Source organism: Gambusia affinis, linkage group LG07, assembly GCF_019740435.1.
Source record: "Gambusia affinis linkage group LG07, SWU_Gaff_1.0, whole genome shotgun sequence".
NCBI classification, from domain to species: Eukaryota; Metazoa; Chordata; class Actinopteri; order Cyprinodontiformes; family Poeciliidae; genus Gambusia; species Gambusia affinis.
This window is the reverse complement of record NC_057874.1, coordinates 13259649-13283742: the sequence shown is the minus strand read 5'-3', so window position 1 is coordinate 13283742 and position 24094 is coordinate 13259649. Positions and strand designations below refer to the sequence as shown.

The 24094-nt window shown below is 38.8% G+C and overlaps 1 protein-coding gene across 1 annotated transcript; it reads right to left on the bottom strand.

Moving 5' to 3' along the window:
• Window positions 1-859: 859 nt before the first annotated feature.
• On the bottom strand, window positions 860-21479 carry LOC122833918 (LIM domain and actin-binding protein 1-like). Its single transcript, XM_044121902.1, has 10 exons — window positions 21369-21479; window positions 16037-16165; window positions 14756-14798; window positions 7478-7912; window positions 4920-4974; window positions 4728-4813; window positions 3717-3795; window positions 3604-3635; window positions 3376-3512; window positions 860-2497 (listed from the first exon to the last, which is right to left on the bottom strand). Exons 2-10 carry the CDS (start codon window positions 16153-16155, stop codon window positions 1561-1563), a joined length of 1923 nt encoding a protein of 640 aa, XP_043977837.1. The 5' UTR covers window positions 16156-16165; window positions 21369-21479; the 3' UTR covers window positions 860-1560.
• Window positions 21480-24094: the final 2615 nt, after the last annotated feature.

The window sequence follows — 24094 nt, the reverse complement described above, 5'->3', positions numbered from 1 at the left end:
TTAGTTTGCTTATGCCTTAGGCCAGCCCTGAATAGAAATTATATTTAATTCAATAAACATCTGAGAATCTCTATTAAATTTAGCAGGTGTTTATTCCACTTTTTCAGTCAAGTCTGTGTATTAAAATAATGTATCTTATTGTATTATTATAACTGTAATAATCAACATTGTCTTTCCACCAGCAGAAATTATTGTGGTTTAAATTAAAGCAAAATTTTTTTTATGTAAAACCTCATTTGCAATGTATAAGCAACAAAAAAAGAAAAAAAAAAGGCCTTCTAGGATCATTTCAGTGATTTACGTTGGTGTGGACAAAACAGCGTATCACTGTTATTCCAATATAACATAGAAGAGCAAAGTGGCATTGATTTAACTATTTTATAATTTGTTAGCTGCTAGAAAGCGTTCATCAAAAAGGCTTTAGAGCCCAAAGAAGGTGCCAGCAACGCCTCAATATAACTGGTTTGTGCATTTATGGCAGCCATGAGGTAGAGAATATGTTATCAGCCCTCGATTTAATACGTTTTAAAACCACCTTTTGTTCTATAATACCAAGTGTCTTAAAGTATGTTCTCACCATTGTCATTATTTTGCATCAGAGGCAGTTTGGAGTCCAGCGTTTTGCTGCTAGTGAGGTCGGACTCGGATCAAATCACCAGGAACTTCAAGAGCTTCAGTTGCTGTGAATGTCGTCCAACCTGAACCGAGCTTCGCACATCTGGGAACTGAAATTTTGGCCTCAAACTCCGATTGGAGAACATCTGGATAATTCTCAAATCTTGCCACGTTAATTTTAAAGTCTGATTAGTCTGAGTTAGTTTATGAAATAGTCTCCAAACAAGATAAAGCACAACAAGGACTCAGTAGTACATTTTAATTCTGTTTCAGAAACAAGTTGTGATCTCCAGTCACAAGAAGACAAACTGTTGTGCAAACATGCACTCCACAGCATAAAAATACATTAAAAATGTTTCGCATACAAAAATGGATTACATTTGCAAATGTTCCTTTAAACTTGAAAAGGCCCCTGGAGATGTTAGGAATTACCACGAAACTTTGGCAGCTCATTTGGTCTGTTTTCATTTCGAGAGATGAATTTACAAAAAAAAAATGCAAATTTTGTAATATGCGACATGATAATGAAAAAAAATATCTAATTGCACAAGCGGTATGTGGAAGATCAGCCAGGTGTTCTGCACAGAAAACATTTAAAGCAGATAAAACATTTAAACTTAAGAAAATAAAATAAAACAACAGTTTGAAACAGAAAAGTGACAAAACTGGGCAACAAGCAGCTGTTTGGTCCCAAGTTTTCAGGAGTTAAAATCAAACAGAACAAAAACTAATTTAAACACTGTTCTTCATTTTTCAAAGGGCAAATGATCAAAAGAAAGTTAAATTTTATAAATGAAACATGAAAAGAGCAATAAAAGATTTGATTCACAGATAGTTAGTTTTGGTTTCTGCAGGAGTAAAATCTGGTAAAGCTAAACTAGTCGGCCACCTTTGAGCGAAAAGTGGGGTTTTTTTGGTTGCTGGAAGTAGATTTTGAAGCTGCTATTACACTATTGAGTCCTCGTCGTCTTCATCGTAGTAGCGGTTCTTCTTGATGATATCCTCGGCGCTCAGATCCTCAGCGTCGCTCCCCTCTGTTTTGTCTTCCCAGAAGCCCACATCCCGGGAGGAGCGCTTCTCCTTCCGTTCCTCCTCATCTCCTGTCGGATTCTCCTCCTTCGAGGTTCTCACGCCTCCGTTTGCCGTTTGATTCATCCTCTGCTCTTCCTCTTCCTCCTGGTGGTGGTTTACTTCGGGTTTGTCTTCAGATGACTGTTTCTCCTCCAGCGATGCCCTGCAGTCCTGCAGTGATTTGAGTGGCCGCCGCGGCTCCCTGGGACCCGCGGCGGCTGTGGGAGTCGCTTTCGGTTTGGCTGCGACGGTGAATATGCGGCTGCGCTCCTTCAGAGACGTGCTCCTCCTCAGGCTCTTCAGCTCGGCCTGCTCTGCGCTCTGGAAGGATGAGTGGACCTCGTCCTCTGGGGGCCACTTGGCTCTCCGGGACCTGTTTGAAGGGATGTCCTCTGCGGACGGACTCAGCGGTCCAGGGCGGTCTTCGCTAGCCGGAGGCGGCCAGGCCACCTTCAGCCGCCGCTTCTCGGCCGGCTTGTCTGCAGCCTGCAGCATGTCTCCGGAGCCGGCCCGAGGTTTTGCGCGGGTCTCCAGCAAGGCGGCCATGTCTGTGACCTTGACCTGTGGCGACGTTTCCCCACTGGGATCTGGCTGCGGCTCGGACACACTCTCAGCTGGCCGCTTCGCCTCCACTGGTCGCTCTTTGGGCTTCGGCGGTTCCTCGCTTTCCTCTCCCTCGTCTCGAGGTTCCCACATCTCCTTATGAGGGCGGAGGCCGAAGCCCTCGTCGTAGTTCCCTTTGGCCTTGAACAGCTGGTTGTAGTGCGGCTTGCAGTAGATCTTGCCATGCAGGGAGGCGTAGTTCCACAGACTGGAGACAGAGCAGCAAAGATTTTACATGAGCACAAACCTTAGAAAATTCATCTCATGTTAAGACTCCCAGAATTCCAGGAAACCCTCTTCCAGAGATTTCAAAACTTAAAAATGCAAAGTTCATACTAAATGTGTGGCAGAACTAAAGAAGGGAAGAAAGAAAAGTAAAATAAGGAGAGGAGGAGACCAAAAAGGAACTGAGATTGGACAAAAAGGTGGAAAGGCAGAGGACAGATATAAGGAAGCCAAGAAGAAGAAAGGACACAAAGACAAGGAAGAAAGAAAGAATACAAGAAGCAAGGAAAGAAGAAAATACAGAGGGAAGGACAAGAAATGAATGGAAAAAAGGAAAACAAGCAGGTAATTATAGAGATAGGAAGGAGGGAAGGACAGAAAGGGACACAGCAACGAGATCGGTAAGAAAGAAATACATTTACTTTTATTTTCTTATTCAAACAAGTCATATGTATATGGCTGTATGTATATATGTAAGTAATAAATGTGAATGTCATTGACAAGTTGATTAATTTTAGTAATTCAATTCAAATAGCATTTTTTTCTTCTGTTACACTTTGGTTATTGTTGTCATAACTGATAAAACTAGAAGGCGTTTTTCCCATTCAAATCAAATCACTACATAAGACCAAAAACAAAGCTTTTCTTGAAGTTAAACAGAAATGATAAATTCACCCCAATCGGTGGATGACTGCTGACTGGGCAAATGGAAAGTTATGTGGGAGGAAAAAGTGTGGCAGAACAGGATGAACTGCAGAATGTAAGGGATCGTGAAGCAAAGCACATTCGAGAGTCTGGACTAATCTTTTCTATTATCATACAAGAATAAATATAACAGTAGATCCAAGTGCAGAGGCTTACTTCAGCTTTGTGCTGCAGTGAGAACAGGCGAAGCAGTTTTTGTGGTAAGTGTGCTCACCGACCACCATTTTCTCCAGAGGATACACCGTTTTCTGACAGGCAGCGCATTTCGTTGTCTCTGGCAGGCGAAACATCTGCTAAAACAAAAGCAATCAAATGCATTCATGAAGAGCGGAGAGTGAATAATTAATTTTAGGATCTGGCTGTGAGATTGTCATGTTGCCCCACCCTGGTTGCTTTGGGTTGCTCAGTTCCTTCTCCTGAAAGAGAGAAAACACAGAATCAGCTCTGACGTTGCTCAAGGCCTCTTTGTGTTTCCTGTGGTTTCTGGAAAACGTTACCGTTGCACTCTGCTGCCGGAGTCTGTTTGACCCTCATGGATACAGATTTTCTTAGAGCAGACCCTTGTGGTTGATCGGTCTGGTGAAAACACAGAGAGGAATAACAGTATTAGTGACGAGATCATCCAGGTTTGGACACCGAGGGAGAACGATGCAATCCATAACTGGAAACAATTCTCAATCTCTATGAGAAAGAAACTGAGTAAGAAAAGCTGAACTGGTAAAACTGGTTTTATTTTATAAATTCAAAAAGACGGGATGGTCAGATCAAAGTACAAGATGTACGACTGTTCTTTGATGAAAGCAGTTTCAATGTGTGGTTTTAGAGTATTTCTAGTGCGCTGTGGTGGCGCAGCGGTTGAGCCGACCCCTGGCGACCTCTGCTGCATGTCTTTCCCCTGTCAATTCACTATCATATAAAGGCCACTACAGCCAACAAAACCTTAAAAAAAATAATAAAATTGTATTCTCAATATCAATTTAATCATTTCAGTTACAATCCGTTGTGTTTTCAGAGACCTCTGAACTGAACAAAGCCGCTGCTTTACATGACAAAACTCACTTGTGATATTCACCCTCGAAGGTGAGAGCGTGGCGACTGCTGCTCGTGTGTTAGCATCGCATACTGTAGGCAGTCACACAATCCGCATGTCTTTCCTATTGATGACGCCCCTTCGGCAACATACAGAGAGGCTCACTGCCTAACACTCAAACCTGATTTTTTTTCCCCAGCTGCTTCTGCACCACAGTTCTCTTGTCACCCCACAGAAGCGACCTGCAGCCAATCACAGCGCAGGAGAACGAAGCTGCAGTCTGGATTTCATCCTTAACTTACGTCCTTAATGATTTTTATCCGCTGACGAGGTTAAACAGATTTCATCAGGGGAACATTAACCTTGAAATCCACAGGTGTTTTTTTTTTTGTTTTTGTTTTTTTTAAACAATCAAAACATAGCAGAATTATTTCTGTTTGTTTCAACTGAGTTAAACTGCGTCTTGTGCTGAACTCACAGAGAGGCCGGCGTTATGTTTAGCAACACTCAGCTCATACTTGGCCTTATTCTCCCTCATGGACGCAGAGCGGGTCAGCGCAGAACCTGAAGCAGAGGTGGGGATCTTCATAAACTGAGGTCGATAGATGTTAAAAAAACACACACACACACACACACAAAAAAGGCTGATAGAAATAAATCGTTTGCTTACTTTTAGGATGTTCTGAGTCTTCAGACGAAGTGCTGCGGATCGCCGACCTGCCGACCTGAAGGAGTGAAAACAGGCCGAGGTTTTAGGAGTGGAGCTAAATGTGCGTGTATGAGCCAGGCCTCGTTTTCCTTCCTTAATTTGTTGAGGAAAGCACTTTTAAATATTACTCATCTCTGCCTTCACAACTCAAACGTTTTGCAATGGCTGATAGCGAGAGACACCACCCAAACAATTTCCAGATTAAACTTAACAAAACAGGTCAGAGGTCATCAAGTGTTCTTTGAACGAGTTCGATTTGTTCAGGTTCCGTGTCCAGAACCTGAATTTTTTCCTGTTTTATCCAAGTACATATACTAACATTTAATGTTTTAATGTGGCAACATTAAAACACAAAATAAAAATCAGCTACATATTTACATTGGGAACAATTTTTTAGCATTAATTTTTGTGTCAATAACTAAAGTTCATCACCGCTTTAGTTAGTCTCTATTTAGTCACATTACAGCCAAAACGTCACTTCAAGAATTGGAGTGTGTGTTTAGCATTCACTCTATTAAAGAGTGAAGTAAAGTAATATGTGGCAGCAATTGAACCTGCAAATCAATGGATCATTCGGGTTTATATATTTGTTCCGGCTCGCAACACTTTGAATTACTTTTACGTTTCCCGTCGTTAAAAATTTTTTTTTTTTTTATTAAAAAAATAACAGAAACATTCAGGAGGTACGAAAACTTTTGCCTGGTACCGTAAACAACATCTGGACGCTGTGCTGATTCAGAAAAGAGAAACAAAAGTGATAAGAGGTAGCAGATGTCTGACTCTTATCTGATGATAACTGGGACAGCTGGGATCTGATAAGGCCGCCAACCTGCATCCATCTGACCTGCAGTCAAAACATCTGAAAGCATTCATGTGTCCTTCACTAAACACAACGTGGATGAGCCTGATTGCACCGCGGCTCTGACACTAATGATAGTTTCCCTCTGCACACACACACACACACACACACACACACACACACACACACACACACACACACACACACACAAAACAAGCAAAGCAGTGTGAGGCGTTTCAAACAGCCCACGTGTTGCTAAGAACAGAGTGAAAACACTTTTGTAACTTTCCTACTGATGATGTTGAGATGAATAAATGGGAATAGTAGTTTCAAAGATCATGTGAGAACAGATTAAGTATAATGACACGAGAGGGAAACTGAGCAAACATGAATGCAGGGGATGAATTAACTAAAGAAACCCAAAGAGTGAAGGACAAACTCTAAAAAAAACCCCCAAAAAACAAAAGGTTCTTGGTTTTAAATATGTTAACAATGCCAAGATAAAGACAGCAGCTTTACTGAGGTGATCCCATGAAGACTGAGATGGGCCTTGGAAAGGAATGTCTGCATTCCTCCGTTTCAGGAGCTGAAGAGAGGGAGACTTGTTTTATTGGTCAGAGAGAAAAAAAGAGAGAGAAGAAGAGGAAGAGAGCTGCAGCGAAAGAATGGAACTGGGGAAGGTAGAAACTGGTGACTGAACTACAGGGGCTTCAGAAATGAGTGAAACAAGTAAGTTTGGACGGTTTTAAACTTCTGAAAGGACGATGAGGGAAATGTGCAAGAACATTTTGCACCAGGGCAGCCCCTCGCAAAAAAATGTTCACCTTTGACCTTTTCCTTTTCTACATCGTATCAGGACACAACAAAAAAACAATAAATCTGTTTTACTGGAATTTTATATGACAGATTATCAGAAAGCTGCGCATAATTATGATGTGGACGGAAAATAATTTGCAATCTTAAAAACAAAAACGTGTTTTTGATCCAGTGTGCCAATTAGTGAGTGGAGTCAGGCTGTGTGTCGTTTAATCTGTTTTGTGAAGCTCTATGAGTGTGTTTGTCTGAACAAACAGGATAATGAAGAGAGAATTACGGTGGTGGCAGCAGCATGCTAAGGGATAGCTTCTGCTAAATGCAGGTCAATTCTGGGAGAAAAATCCTTTTAGACCTGAAACTGGGAAACTTTTCAGCAGATCCAAAGCTGCTCAAAAGTTAGGAAAACATGACAAAAATGATTTGACTTGTGAAGAATTGATACTTATGAATGTCTATTTGTTGAAACATGCATAACCTGTAAGTTTTTAATAACTCTACATGACACCTCGTTATGTTCTAAAACACATTACCAGCGTTCATCAATGATTAATATGTAAATAATTACCCAACTCTTTGTAATTTATACATCGTAATCAGTATAGTTATATAGGTATGTATTTTGCAGTAAAAGCTGACTCTAGAAAACATCACAAGCAAATGTCCAGCATATTTTAATAACTACATATGCTAATTTCTTCACTTTGCAGATACATCGTGTTTTGTGTTGGTTTATCACACAATTCTTGTGAAAAGCAAAAGCTCCAGGAGTTTGAATACTTGTGCAAGACGCTGTAAAAACGACAACAATAAGATTGTAACCTTAACTACAAGCTAAAAACCTGAGTTATGCTGCACTCGCCATCAAATTCAGACTTTTGCCACTTTTACAAATCAACAGGTTCACCTTTCCAGCGGCGTCTTCTCCCTTCTCAAACTTCATCTTCAGGTCGGTCAGCTGAACTTTGGGCTTTTCAAAAGTGGCGAGTGGGCTGGTGGGAGCTTCCTCCTCGATCGTCTGGGGTTTTCGCCTGTCTGTGGCCTCATCCCTGTCCATCCCTCTCTGCTTGTCGCCCGCCGGCGGTGCGGGTGGCTGCTGCGCTGGTCTGGCTGCGCGCTGATCGCCCTTGTCGGCGTGCAGCTCCTGGTTCTTGACGGGCGCGGGCTCCTCGCGGATGGCAGCGGGTCTGGTCAGGACGGAGCGTGAGCGGCGAATGCTGGAGCCACTGGGAGGCAGAACAGGAGGCTTTTTATCCTGATTCAGGCTGACTGTTTGCTCGAATTGATTCTTCAGAGAATTCAGTTTTCCAGAGCGCAGAGAGGATGGAGCACTATCAGTGGTCTGCAAGAAAAACAAGAGCAATTAACTGAATTAGAAAAGAAACAAAACATTCAGTCACAAGAACTGTTTAGTTGCAGGCGAACTGATGGAGAAAGACAGCTGTAAGGCCTCAGATTAATGCAGTGGAATGAAGGAAATGCCTGATTCTGAACTTGGCAAGGTTAATAGAAGAAGTGAGCAGCTGCTCCAGCACAGAGATGTGGCTCCTGAAGTCAGAGACGCTGGTTTATTAGCTGCGACGGAAAACTCAGCTGCTTTTCTTTTCACTTTTTTCCCTAAACCCCACAGACGACGGCTCCGTTTACCGCTGAAATGTCTGCTTCTAGTGACAGGTGAGGGGGAAAAACAAAAAAAAAACTCAGCAGGAGCACCACACACTCCAGCAGGCAGGAAGTTCCTCAATTGTAGAAAAGAAGTGACACATAAGCAAAGAGGATGTGGACAGGAAAATATGTACTTCTGTTAATCATAGAAAACAAAATGGACTTCAGAATGACGTTTCCTGCCCACAACCTTGCACAATTTCCACAAAAAAACTATTTAATATGTCTAGCAACTAATTACAAGTTATTGAAGATGACAAACATGAACTGAATCCTTATGTGTAAAATAAATACAGAGAAACAGTAAAGAACGCCGCGACGAGATTTCAGCGAGTGACAAAAAAACAAAAAGCTGTGGCACAACTGCTGTCTTTGTGAAGCGAGGCCAGCCTGAATGGACAACCGGATCACGGAGAGATTGTTCCCGATTTCTTGTTTAAGCAAGTAGAAAAGAAGAAGAAACCTTTTTCAATGAGATGAAGCGGCCAGGATCGGTGTCCCTACAGCTAGACAGCAAGGAAAGTCCAGGTGGACCGGCTGGTTTTCCCTCGCGGCTCAGGAGGTGAGAGACAGCAGAAGGTCGAGCTGTGCAGGATACAGGCGGCTAGACAAAACCTACCAGAGAGCCGGTCCGGCCCCGCTCTAACAGCAGGAAAGTGAGAGACAGAGTCAGAATACCCAGGAAACCAGAGCAGGAAATGATACGCTCCGGGAAAAGTTAACTCTTTGCTCCCTGGTTTTACTTCTTGTTTCCTCTGATGAAGTGTTAGTGGACAAAGTTACCAAAACCTCGAATTAGAAAGATGCAGATTACTCAGATTAAAAGAATAAAAGGGATCAATTAAAGCAAGAAGCAGGAAGGAAAATTAAATGGTGAAGAAATAGTTCAGTATGTAATTAAGAGTTGCTCATTTACTCTACAATCTTATGACTCTACAATACTTTAGGATTTTTGTTTGTTTCTGTCACACCAGTACCACAAACATTTTATGAGACAGACCAACACAAATCAGTGCATCGCTGTACAAGTATCATAGAAAAAATACCTGGTTTTCAAAATGCTTTATAAAGCAAAGATAAATAAATAATAAATACAGAAAAGTGTGGTTTGAATCTTAGTCGCCTTTACTCTGAGGCCCCTAAATAAAGCTGAGGAAGAGTCTCTATCATTTGGATCTGTGAAACCACGACACATTTTCAGTTTATTTTTGACCTGGACTTTGACTAAACCATAGAGAATGGTTTAGTCAAAGTCCATGTTGATAATTGGCGTCAACCAATTATCAACAATTGGTGTCCATTTGTTGATAAAAATTGCCAGAAAAGTGCGATTTTTTAAGTAATGCACAAAAGCTGTTTATTGTGACTTTTTTCTATTTTAACCTGTTCAACAAAACCCAAACATGACATATCTTAATAAAATGAACTTACAAATGATTTGTACATAATAGTTTCTTGCACATTTCTCTTATTCAAATTCTTTTCATTTCATTAATCTAGAAATATTATTATTATTATTATTATTATTATTATTATTATTATTATTATAGGCCACTTTTAAAGAATGGCTGCAGCGATGTCTGCTATTGAGGAAAAGCTGCTCGATCCTTGGGGTTCTCTTTATTTTTAAACCAAACTGAAAGCCAGATATTTGTGTTTGAGTTCAGTTACAAAAAGTTTAAATTTGTAAATGAAAGCTTTCTGTAATAAAAAAAAATAAATAAAACAAAAAAAAAACCCCTTCCATTGCAGCTCTGGCTGTATGTTTAGATTTGTTGTCCGGCTCCATTTACCCTCCCATGATAGTGCCACCACCATGTTTCCCAATATGAAAAACGTGTTGAGGACGATCTGTAGTATTAGTTTTCCGTCCAACGAAGCTTCTTCCATGAAACCCAGAGAGGTAATCTGACCAGAAAAACCTCCCTCCACTCTCACCCCCAGTTCATAACTGCTGATCTTTCTCATAAAATCTAGTCAAGTTTGTGTTCAGAACTGAAAGACCAAAGGGTATGGATATTTATTGCAACAGAAAATTTTAAAACAATCATGGATTCTGTATTTTTGGTCATTTCTGTCTTTGATCAGGGTCACTGATGCTACCAGATCCCAGTGGCTTAAACACCTTTTCAGGTTTTCATCAGGTTGAGCAGAGGCCTGATGTTAATGACCCACTGCTTTTAAATCAGCTGTGCTGAGCCAGGAACACATAAAACATGCAGGACACCATCCATCTGGTCCTGGAATTGGAAACCTCTGAATAAATACAGAATCACAGAGACAGACAGACAAGAGACGGTGTTCAAAACGGCAAAACAAGTGATGGAGAAGGCACAAAAGTGATCTACCTTGGTAAACAAAAAGACTTTTTATAGCTGGAATTAGAGCAGTCATATTTACATATAATCTACTATACACATGCCAACATGTCTTATGAAAAAACTTATTTTAAAAAGAAAAAAAAAGAGGTTATTTGAGCTTAAACAGAAGAAGAAGTCCATTCAACTGATCATATTTTGTCACAACATACCCAGAGACTTCAGCATATTTTATTTTATTTAAGGATTTTATGTGTTGGAGAGAAGTTAAACTCTGTCAAAGGGAACTTTTGAATAAAAGTTGTTGTGGTGAATTTTATTTAAGAGTATCAGAATAAAGGAGGCTCAATGCCAATAACCCCACGTTGACCAATCCTAAAAAAAAAAAGTGTATTTGAAAGTTGCTTAAAAAATATTTCTCAAACAGATTTTATTCTTGCTTAATGTTTTTGTCACATGTGGCCTTTACTCGTTAGTAGCTTGAGAGGAGAAAGAGCAAATAGATAAGGAAGAAATCAGACGGAGGACAAATGTGTCAAGGACAACAGTCTCCATGTTTGTGTTCCCCCTCTGAACCACACGGCAGCATGTGATATCAGTTTCAAATAAAACCTGCTGCATTAATTGGGAACACAGATTGAGACAGAAGGTCAATACAGATTCACTGCAGTCACACAGCATTTGTTAGCATTTCAGCAGCTAAACAAGAAACTAAACCAGGAGTCTGCAAGTTGGTAACAGAGAACCAACTAATGTACTTAGATATAGATTTAATAACACATGCAGGTTTTCAGATTTGTTGATAGAATAATTGCAGTAAACATCAGAAGAATGACTCAAAAACCACCAGTAAGATTTTTATGGGGGGGTTTTTCACTGGGTTGGAAACTATGTGTTTTGTCAGAATCAGTTTTTATAATACAAAATCATTAACCTAAAAGTTAACTCTTCAAGCGCTCACAGTGTACAGACTTTTGGTATAAATATATAAAAAAATACTTTTTATTGCTTCTTATACAAAAAAAATCAACATTCCATAGAAGAAAACTGTATCTTTTCTTTGTTTAAAACTTTAAAAAATTAATAAATATATGGAATTTTTTTAATTGAGAAATCACATTTTCTAAAGCAGATATTTCTTAAAAATTATAAGCAGTCTTTTTGTCAAAAGATCTTGGAGCATTTCAGCTCTAAACAACTTTTATTTCTCTGGACAGAGGGCACAAAAGCGCTTTCGATTACAAAGGTTGCAGACCCCTGACTTAGACGAACCATTTTCCACAATACAATCACTAGGAATATTATGTGGGGAATAAAATTATATTTTAATTTTACCAATATGTTTCTTCTAACTGGAACTACTATTATCATTTTTGAAATAGCTCAAGTCTACGTATGTGGTAGAGAGTCTGTGTAGGGAGCTGAAGTTTAGGGTGATGGCAAAGAGGCTTTCCAACCTGAAAGACTTCGAGCTCATCGCCAAAGAAAACCCATCAAAATACCAGCGGAAACATGCAGAGAGCTGCTCAGCAGTTATGAGGGTTTGATTCATGCTATAATGACAAGATTAAAAATAACTTTCAACACCCGTTTAGAAACAGAAACTACTTTTATATTATCTTGTCTTTTGAGATGCCTGTCAGAAACAAAGTCTTGGATAAACAATTTAGAGCTTAGCTGTACATTGTTAGTTAAACTGGGCAATTTGAGGCTGTAGATCATCTTTAAAGCAGAAATAAATCTGAATATTGACTTTGTTCTCCTGCTTTTCAAGCTTTCCTTTCTTACATTAAGCAACAAGTTGGAAAGGCCCATAAATAATTAAAAGACTAAATAATTTTTTTATGTAAGGAACTAGGTTAACTGGATGGTAACACTTCACTTGAAGACGTGTGCATAAGACTGACATGACACTGTCAGAAATATGACATAACATCTGTCATGAACATGAAAGAGTCTTGATGAATGTTGTCATCAAGTGTCATTCAGAAAATAAAAACACTTTTAATGCAAAGTTGCCCTAAAAGTTGCATTAAAAGTGTAAATTTTGCATTACTCGGACAATAATGGCCCTTTTAATGCAAAATTCTATTAAAATGTGCATTAAATGTGTCATTATTTACCAAGTGACACTTTATGACAACATTCGTAAACATTCATAAAGACTCCTTCATGTTTATGACAGATGTAATGTCATGTTTATGACAGTATCATGCCAGTCTTATGCACACCCCTACAAATAAAGTTTAATTTGAGGTTAATAAATTACTGCAAATCACAACAGAATAAAATCCATAAATCTTATTCTTTATAACAATCTGTCTCTTGATTACATAATAAAAGATGGATGTGGTATTTGCTGGACATGTTGACAAAGACTCCCATCCCCCAACTATCTTCCCACACACACACACACACACACGCCCACCCACACACACACACACACAAACAGATGGTCTTCCACGGTGCTCATTCAAACTAAGCTCAGACACAACATACCACAAGAGTTATTCATAAATAATTCAGCTGACGCTCTACTTTAATGTAACTGTATCAGGAAGGCAAACATACGTTAAGACGCTGAAAAACAATAATTAAACTGATTCACACTAAATATTGGTTTAGATTACAGCTGGCGGTGCTTTGTGAGAATTCAGCTCCTATCATTACAGTAACATCTGAGCAGCTACCTGGGTTTATATCAAGTTTCGGCTTTACCACCCAGAGCATTAAAGAAAGAAGATGCCTACAGTCTCTCCAAATAGCTGCTTGACACACAGGCTGGGAAACAGACCCTGTAATTACAGTGTACAACAGTACCTTGTGCTTCCTCATGACGTTCTCTGATCCGTTTCTCATTTGATCCCAGTCCAAGTTTGTTTATTGCTCTTTCAGTCTGACACAGCAGCCAAACCTGCACGTGGAGCCTCAATAAGTTTTACAAGTGGGGGATTACACTGGAGCAGGATTATGATAGCTTCCCTGTCGCAACAAGTAGCCAATGAGAGGTCAGCTGGGACAGGGCAAGACCCGGCAGTGTGTCGGCATGGTGAGTCAATGCGTTTGTGAGCGTGTTCCTCATCTCCTAAAGCTTTAATTAACCCCCACCCTGGAGGAAGGGGCAAAATAAATGGTAATTTACAAATTAATCTGCTTGTTGGTTTAGTCTTCAAATGAAAGATCTTAATCTCTGTCTTCCAACAAAGGATTGGGTTTCTACGGTGCCTCGTAAAAACATTTACACCTCTAGAGCTTCACCCGTTTTTCCAAGAAATTAAAACTTTACTGCATTTTACTGGGGTTTTATGTCGCAGGGTTGCCCAAGTTCACTCATCAGCATATTTTTAGCTTTGCAGAGGCGTCATAACGAGCCACTCATTTAATTCAGGTGGTTTTGAGCAATTTGAGGATGCGTTTAAAAGTTGTTAAGTTTTTAGATGTACATCTAAAAACAGTACAGTCCAACCGTATCCTGGTCAAGTCCAGGATACAGTTGGACTTGACCAACCGTATCCTGGACAAACAAGTTCAGGATATGCATGGTTTTCAACTGTTTTAAACAAATACAATTCTGAAATATGTGACCTCCATTTTTACTCAGCTCCCTTTGCGTTGATGACTTTAAATAAACTCATGTACAGTCAAGAAGAGCCACTTACTTAATAGTGTCCAAACATCAGCAAAGGGCCTGCGTAGGTTCACCTTCCAGCAGGACAGAAAGACTCTGAACATGCAGCCAAAGCTCCACTGAAAGGGCATGAATCTAAGCAGCCATGTCTTAGAAAAGCCCAAAGTCTAAACCTAAATCTAATTGAGAATCTTAAAAAAGATGCTCACAGATCTTCTCTATCCAATCTGACTGAGTGAGTTTGTGGCATTTTAGAAAGACAAATGGGCAAAACTGCTGGTATCCAAACTTGCAAAGATTGTAGAATCATAACTCAGAAGATTTGCAGCTGTAACCGCAGAGGATGGGGTGTTTCTGCAAAGTTTGGGATCAGCGAGGCTGAATAGAAATGCACATAAAGTTTTTTAGAAAAAGCCAGTGACTTTGTGTTAACTCCCAATAAAATACACTAAAGCAACAATATCTGCAGGACTAGTGGATGTCAATTATTTTGCAAAGATCTGTGAATGTTTTCTTAGCACCACATAATTTCTACATATCTTCAATATCATCCATCTTTAAGAGGAATACTCACTCCTTTCTTTTCTGCATTGGATTTCTCAGCATTCTTCTGGTACCTGCAGGGCAAGGAAACAACACTGACCTCTACTGACTCACAACAATGCAGAGCATGCACACATTTTCTGTTTTCTGATTTAAAACATTGGGAGGCTTTAAGTTACAACGTACACAAAGAAAAACTGTTCATTTGCCTATTTTAATGTTATATGATGACATTCTGGAAACAGACGCCGGTGCTTAGATGCTTCAATGATTAAACAAGTTTTACTAGCTATATAAAGGACTTAGGAGAAAATGCACTTATGGATAGTTTCTACACGTTTTTGTCTGACATTGACTGGAATTAATGTCAACTCCTGGATGGAGCCAGTCCATGTACACAAAACTACATTCATGTGAGTCCAGCCTCCACCATGAAAACTGTCTTAATCTGGAAATCTGCGCCATCATTTCTCCAAACAGAACACTTCCCACTTACACAATAATATGGCATCATCTACCAAACATGTTTAAACAACCTTCCCACTTGCCCACATGGTCTTGAGTAAACTACAGATAACCATGGTGTTTTTGGAGGGCTGTCGCTTCATCCCTTGCTGTTCAGGTTTCTCCTGGTGGGAGTGGCTTCATTTTATACCCAGGGAGGTTTGGTCACTACATGCTTGAGTGGTACGATGTCATTTTCTATTGTCCACTTATAATTTACAGTAGTATGAAAATATGGCTTCAGTCGGCAATGATCGGTCATGTTTCATTAGAGTCAACAGACCCGAGCTTGGATCAGAACCACAAAAAATAGAAACAAATTTCATAAGAGCAAAAAGGTTTCAGAGGTAATATACAATTAAGTTCAATGAAACATTGTTAAAAGGGGGATAATTATGGAAAATTGACATTTTGAGCTATATATCATGTTATATCATCAAAAATACTTTAGCATATGCTAACATATGCTAAAATTTGTGAGTGCTTGCACGTTACCCACATTCAGCATAATAGATTGTGCTTGCCAATCATAGGTTTTGTGTTGGAGTGGTTGGATTTGAACCCTGAAAACAATTTATTCAGGCAGCTCAAGAGATTTATACGTTACACATTCAGAGGTCTGATCATAATTTCAGTTGTACCCGAAAAATAAACAAAAACACTTAAGATTTTACATTTGTAAACGCAAGAGGATATCATAAACTATTCAATCATCTTGAACATGTCCTAAAATTTACTTTAACCCCTATCTATTTAGCAGCTGCTAAAAGTAGAAATTACTACCAAACTTTGCTAAAATGTTACCCACTTGGAGAATATTGTTGCAATGCCAGTGCTTTTCCCTCGCCCGCCGAGCGACAGCTCCTTGGCGGTGATACGCAAGGACTGCGTCACCTTGGAGCCCCGAACAAATGAGCCGTTCTCCATGGCTATCAACCTGAAGCGAGAAAAAATAAAAGCCACAAATACATTCAGTATATATTCAAACATATTTCTTAGTAATCTATTTCTCCAAATATATTTCTTTGTTTTATACCATTTCGGGAAATAGAGAAAATAAAAGAAAACAAAAGCAGCTAACAAAAAAGATGATCTTATGTAATTATTAACGCCTTGTACTTGTTGAAGAATAATGTTAAGAAGTGTTAGGACAGGATAGTTGGGATGTGAAATGATTCACTGTGTTTTGAGGCAAACTGTGACACAATATGATCGTGAGAGTCTGTCGATATCATGAGATCGTTTGTGATGCTATTTGATAGGATGTGAAACAAATCCAGAGCAATACAACATGTGATGCAGGGGCAACTCATACAAAACAATGCAATGTGATATGATATGATACATGTGCCTGCAAAAGCATTCATTACATCCCTTTAACTTTTTCACAGTGTGTCACGTTAGAACTTGACAGACCAGCTAAATTTAAGTTGCTATTTTATTACTAATTAGGTGAATTCTGAGGAAAACTTGGTGCACTGGATTTATTTAGGGGTTTCACTGTAAAAGAAAATGCATGTGAATCTGCATAAGTCATGCGCAGATTTTTTTAAAACCATAGTTTTCCTTTCACTTCATGTTAATGCAGAACTTTATGTTGTTATATCACATAAATCCCGATTAAAACATTGAAGTGTCTGGTTGTAACAAAATGTTAAAAATGTCCCAAGTACTAATAATCTTGGAAGGCACCAAATCTACGGATGTCATTTATTTTCCCCTTAAAGGAATTAATTTTTTTATTTATTTGTCTATTTATTTATTAACCTTTAATTCACAATTAAAATGCCATAGAGGCTAAACATTTACTTTACAAAAGCATTCAAGCCAAAACTGGCGACCTTTGTTTTGCACAAACAGCCGCCTTTAGAAAATAAAGTAATCAAATAATTAAACTGTGAAACATAATATGTTACAAATATGCACTAAACATATGTACAAAATAATGAAGTATAAAAATTACTAAAATAGGATTCATTTGAGAGTAACACTTAGCCACCTAGCATGTAGGAAATAAACATACAAAAAATTATTCAGAATGAACAGGATGCTCCCCTTTTTTTCCCCCGTATCTGTTGACAGTTGGTCCATCTTTCTGGCACTCCGTTATTAAGATTACAGTTTCTACTGAAATGGAAAAACTAGTCTGAAACCGGTTCTTGCATCAGACCGTCAGGCACCCAGACGGAAGGGTCCAGCACGGTGAGTGTGCTGGGCTTGTTTTCTGTCTACGATTATTCATTTGCAAGTTTACAGCATAAAACTTCCCTAACAAAACGGCCCACGACTGAATGCACATATTTGTGCTCATTCAGTTGTGCATGCAAACAAACGAGTTTGAACTTGTACTGCAGATCCGGTTGCATGAATGCAAAGAGGGAAAACACAAACTGAAAGCAGCAGGGAGTTGGTACGTCCACACAACAAGCTGCCGGCTCAGTGGCGACACGGTTTCACAGAAGATGAGTGGGAACCCAAAATTACGCTTTCACTTAATTATCCTTCGACTAAGCTTTTGATTTTTTAGATCTGGTTAATTTGAGAACCTTTGAGCAATTTCTGCATGGACAGACGGGTCAAACGAAAACAAATAGGATATCTTAATATCTCATCTAAACCTACTGTAGCTTACAAAAGTCTTCACAGCGCCTGACATATTTCACAATTTATCAAATTACAAACAACTTTCAATTTATTTTAGAGGGATTTTATGTGATGAACCAACACAAAGAGGAGCACAGTTATCGAGAAGAAAAAGAAACTTAGTTTGCAAAAACGTTTTTTAATCATCTGAAGAGTGTGGGACACATTTATCTTAAAAGTTTTTTTACTCTAATATCCCAAAATAAAACCCAACCAACCAAATGTCTTCACAGGTCACCTAATTAATAAGTAAAGCCCACCACTGTATAAATTTCCGGTAAATACTCATTATCTCCGCTGTAAAACATGGTGCTGGAGTAACACTGTGGGGATGATTAATGGTAAAAATTAGTAAATTATGACAATAATTGCAGCTATAAATAGGATAATCGGACTGTTTGAAGGGATGCAAAAGACTTGAGACTGAGGCGGAGATTCACCTTCCAGCAGGACAACAACCTTGAGCCATCAACCGGAGCTGTAATGTAATAGTTTCATAATGTAAATGTTTCATAATGGTCCAGTCAAAGTCAAAACTAAAGTCCACCTTAGAATCTTCCTGTAAAATCTGACTGAGCTCGAGCTATTTTGGCAAGAAAATAAACAGTGTTATATATATCTTTTTAAATCACTCGGTGGACTGCAGAGCTGGTGAAGTCATATTCCAAAACACTGGAATGGGAAATGGACAGAACTTATGTAGCGTCTTTCATACTGACCTCTCAATGCATTTTACACTACAGCCACATTCAACCACTAAACACAACAATGAACACATTTCTAGTTGAAACACAGATCTGAGTCTCCTTCACTGAAAATGTATTCGTGCCATCAAAGATGCTCACATTCACACCTGAGCTGTTAATACCTTAAAGGTTTGATTTATTTACTTAGCAGTTTGTCTGTTTACACCTAGAATGCTAATAAAATAAATATATTGATGTTTGCGGTTTCAACATGTATGTAAAATGTTAGCAGGGCCTCGCAAATCCCTGCCATCAACAGAGTTTTACTTTAACAATCACTTCATGTCCACCGTGGCACACCTAGAGGATTACATCATCACTCTGATGCTGACTACTTTCAGGACTTTGAACTGAACTTCTACCCTCATTTAAAAACAGTCAATAAACAGTCCTTCTTTAACTTTAGCCCAAATTTCATCTACTTATTTGTGTTTACTTCAATCTACTCTATAGATAAAGTTTGGATTTCTATATTAAGTTTGACAAATATGAACAAAACATAAATAGTGGCGGAACACAATCCAACATACATTCACAAACGAGCGTTTCGATGTTATGTTTACGTTCCTTAAGGCGACTTATTACTGACACAAACTTTAGATCTGAAGGCAGGGTGGCTCATTTCGTCATCCTGTATGTTGCCTGATACCAATACTAAGCCAGAACACTGGACTGGGTTCTTTTTGTTGTCATTCAACTGTTCATCTGTTTGCTTCAGGTCTTGGTTTAAGCCTGGAGTCATTTCCTGCATGCAAAGGAGGAGACACACCCTGGAGAAGTCACCTATTCGACTTAACTCTTAAACAGCCTAAGGAGTTAGAAGCAATGAATGAGACAATGTAAATGTGCGTCCGACCTGTCCTTCCAGATACTAATGCAGTGAATTATTAGTACAGATCCTCTGTTTTCTCCACGTTAATAAAAAGCAGATAAGAGTAAGATAGGGTCATGCAAAAGCAGCCTTAATGTTTTGATTTAAAATAAATAAATTAAGCAAATTAAGACTTAAAACTGATGCAAAGCTGTGGTTTACATACAGCGCGGGTCTTAGACACTCTGATCGTTGTGACCAAGCCCAGAAAAACTTGTCTTAAGCAGCTGAATGCAGGGTGGCTCCCTGAGCAGATAGCCTTACTAATTAACAAGCTAATAACTGTTTGTTTTACAGTATGAAGAGCAGAACAGCAGAAAGGCATACAACTCTGTGCAATGAGCGCATGAAAAAACTAATTTAGCTACAATTTGATAACATTCTTTTATTATTATTATTATTGTTATTATTATTATTATTATTATTATTATTATTATTATTATTATTATTATTATTATTATTATTATTGATCTTTTGCCTAAAGTGATACTTTAGATTTTTGGAAGTGTGGCATCTTTGTATTACCTGTAACAGAAAGATGCCATATCACAAAGTAAGTAAATCGTCAGAGAGGCAGAAGACTAACAGACACATCCACTATGGCAGATTTTATCAATCTGAATGAACTAAAACTGGATCTGTATGTTTCACATAAAATACCACCCTACTTTCTTATGATACCTTTATTAACTTTGCAAGTATTGGTACTCTTTTATTATTATGTATCAGTTATTATTCATTGTTTGTTCTGGTAAACTAGTGTGCTCCTGTAACATGTTCTCATCTGTTGTATTCAGTTTACAGCACTGTTTCCATTTCTAGTAATCACCACTCCATAAGTCAGATCCCCCTGGTCTCAGTTCTACTAATGCTCCTTGTCTTCTCTTGTGACTTTTGGGGATTTTCTAGTTGCCCCACTGTATAGATGGTCAATGATATTTCATTTAAAAAAAATCCCTGCTGCATTTAACTCTGGCTGCTCCGTGTAATAAAAGCCATCTCAATCACTTTGGAGATTATTTTTGTTACCATGAGTCATAAAAATCTTTTCAGTGTCACCTTATCAGCTCCAGATCACATGACCAGAGGTTTCTTCATTTTCATTTTGCAAAACTCCACAAAGGTGAGCATCATTTTTTCAGCTAAAAGCTCACAATAGGAGTATTGACTGAGTCAGTGGCTTCATATGTTGTGAAAGCGTCCACAGCGGTCGCCCTGCTTCAGCAGGGGAATGAGACACAAGCAAAGGCTTGACTAGATGACAGCCTACATAATCCTGTAAACTCTTCAGGATTTTATAATTAAACAAACTCATATATGTTCTCAATGCTCTTGATTTCTACATTGCTGACATAACACCCTCAAAGGTTTTTGCTATGACTACAAGCTACCACAGTCAGAGAAAAGGAGGAATCCTCCTTGCTTAATGCATAATTGATCTATTATTAATTAATACAAAAGCCCCAGTCAGGTGTTCAGGAGAGCATGAGTGACTCTGAACTACAGAGTCATTACAGAAGTATGCAACAAAGAGGAATAACTTGACGACAGGCCGCTCAGCTCTGAGGCCAACATGTCATCTGAAAAACTTTAATTATAGGTCTAGCTTTCATGGTGGCTGGGAAATAAAAGGGTAAAATAGGCTGTAGCCTTTCGATGGCGCAGACCGAGAACACAGTCGTTTAACTTCAAGGAAAGTCTTGAATAAACAGAAACACACAAGCTGCTCTCACAACGCACACACGTGTATTTATTAAACTTTCCATCAAAGTTAGCAGTATACGAACTCAAATCTTCCAAACATACCTCTTTGCTGTGGATAAGAGCGGCGTTAGTTGTTTGGTGAATGTTCCCCCGTCCTAACATGTATTCGCTCCTACCTGCGGGAACTTCCGTTTAGCCGAAGCTTGTGAGAAAACCTGCCAGACACCTGACACTGGCTGCTGGTGCCGCGACACCGCCCGGAGTGGACAGCTCGGAGGAGGAGGAGTGAGCGCAAAGGTGAGTGGAAGAGGCAGATCACGTGACTTGCTGCGCCAATGACCTGAGGCAGAACGTTACACTTACCTGGGAGGTTTTTGTATGTGTGCGCAGGCTAAAATTCCTGAGAACAGGTGGCTTTTGCTCACTTCCCAATGTTAAAAGTCAAGAGACAGTCTGATGGTGATAAGTCAAACATGGAGACGGCAACCGTCTCCATGACAGGGGGAGGCAGCTGGAGGGGAGCGTGGAAAGGGGGTGGGGGAGTGACAAAAATGAACAATGCACGCTAACCCAGTGAGTGAACTACGCCTTTTATTTGTATCCCTATATCAGCACTAGCACATCCATTCAGTTTTAGTATTATTATTTGTTTATCAGAAGGTTATACATTTGTTCACATTACATGGACTTTGCGAAACTTAAATAGCTTCTCCAAAAAAATAAATAAACATAGCTATATCACCCTACAGACATAACAGAAAAGGTTAAATAAATAAACAAACAAACAAACAAATAAATAAATAAATAAATAAATAAATAAATAAATAAATAAATAAATAAATAAATAAATAAATAAAGGGGGCAGCATTGGGGAGCTAAAAGGTAATAGTTGTCACCATGTGCAGCTGTCTAATTCAAAAACACTATCCAAAACCTTATTAATTATTAATTAATTATTACAATATTATGTAAACTGTATCACTACAATGTCAAGTCTCACAATTTTACTTCAAAACGTGTTGTGTTAAATGCACAAAGCATGATTCTTCGATAGACTCAAAGAAATACTATGGTTTCTGTAGTGACAGGAGGGTGACATGCTTAATCAGGAGTGCCCCCCCCAAAATGAGTCCTGCATAAGGACCCATGAACCCTTGGTCAACACTGATGTAACTGAAGACACTGTAAAACAAATCATCTTTTGGATTCTCCTTCTCATCAAATACAGCAAAGGCACATCCAAAAGAGAGCAAAAAAATTTTGGGTGGGGAGTAAAGGATGGAGTTAGTTAGATGTTTGCATGGTATTTGCCTTCTAAATAAGAAGAGATCACTTTGAACGAAGAAAAGTTCTCACTTGGTTGAACCTCTTTTAACAACGTCCAGTGGTTGTTTCTGAATTGGACTAATTACACAACCAGCAGCTTTTAGTGCAAACTGCAACACATCTAATTTGTGTTTTTGAATTTATTAGAAGAACTGAACACAGATTTCCTCTTATTGCATGCTCTCAAACAAATACAAGCAGCTTAATGTGGGAATGTTCAGTGGCGGTGTCACAGGTAATGTTGGATTTTACTACATTTGCTTGGGAAAATATACAGCAGAAATCGTACACCACCAAAACACTTCATTTCAATTATTCTCCATCTTTGCAAGAGAATTTGTGATCAATATAATTTTCTGATGCTTAAGATTTTTTGATGGTGTTTCTAAAATGACCAAAAAACATTTAAAAAAAACAAACAAACAAAAAAAGAAGCAAAAATCAAAAGAAGAGTGAAAACTTTGACTCAACCCTTGTATAAACCATATTCCATTCAGTGGCTATTTTAGCTACATAAAAATGATTTTATAATCCAACTCCTACCCTAATATTTTTTTTCTACCAGCAATGCAAGAAATCACAAAATCTTGTGATAAAAGTCAATAAGAATTATTTCTCTCCATTAACAGGCAATTTAGTTTAGCTTATATAGAAATTATAAGTTAATAAGCAGACAGGTGAAGCTAATCTCAGCGTGCAGTGAAAATGTGGATAAGCAGCTCGTGATCTTCTGGCTTGTGATGAAACCAATTAAACATTAAATTTCCTAACACCGCCCCATCACACATCATCCCTTCTCTCTCTCTTTTGACAAAAGTACAATTGGTATTTTATTTGGACATCAAAGTCACAGAGTCTGGAGAGAAAGGGGCGAGGCACAAAATCCAAGATGTTTTCAGTCCAATGTGTTTTATTGAGCATATACGTCTCCCAGGAAGTTATAGATCATTTCATGCTTTCCTCTTCTGACAAGCTGCATAAAGAGGCTGGTTTCCTTTTCCAGCAGGAGTTGAAACATCCCCACACTGCCAAAGATACTAAGACCTGGTTTAAAAACCATAGTATTATGTAGCAATTATGTAACCTGCAGGTAATTTGGGACATGTTTTGAGCATTTTGTTGGCACTAAATCAAAGCCAGTTTAGTTCCCCTTAAATGGTTCCATGTTTGCAAAGGAAATGAAGCTGATTGTGTCCATCAAAAGCTGACCAAATGCTCTCTGCCAATGCCAAATGGCTTTTGGTAAAGGAAGTGTAATGTTTGAAAAAAAAAAAAAAAAAAAACAAAGCTTGTGATCTTTGGCTGCAATCTCAATGCAGAGCTATTAAACTAGGGTTCTGAAACCAGTGGCAATCCCATTTCTGCATCCTTAGGAATTTAATTTCATCCTCCAATATGTCAGTGCTCAAAGTTTATCAGACTACCTAAAGAATTTGAAAGTGGAGATGACATAAAAGCTTTCTGCAGCTCTGACCTCTCATAGGATTAGTTTGGAAGAATATGACCAACACAGCCACATTGGCTAATAACTAGCCATCCTACAGGAAGAGTGTGACATGTCTTATTAGGAGGTGCT

Excerpts from the sequence above, each read along its gene's own strand:
- LOC122833918 (XM_044121902.1), bottom strand. The coding sequence starts at position 16,155 with ATGGAGAACGGCTCATTTGTTCGGGGCTCCAAGGTGACGCAGTCCTTG. Across the intron at positions 4,814-4,919 it reads AGACTCAGAACATCCTAAAA|GTTCTGCGCTGACCCGCTCT; the intron begins GTAAGCAAACGA and ends CCTCTGCTTCAG. Across the intron at positions 3,513-3,603 it reads AGCAACCCAAAGCAACCAGG|CAGATGTTTCGCCTGCCAGA; the intron begins GTGGGGCAACAT and ends CTTTTGTTTTAG.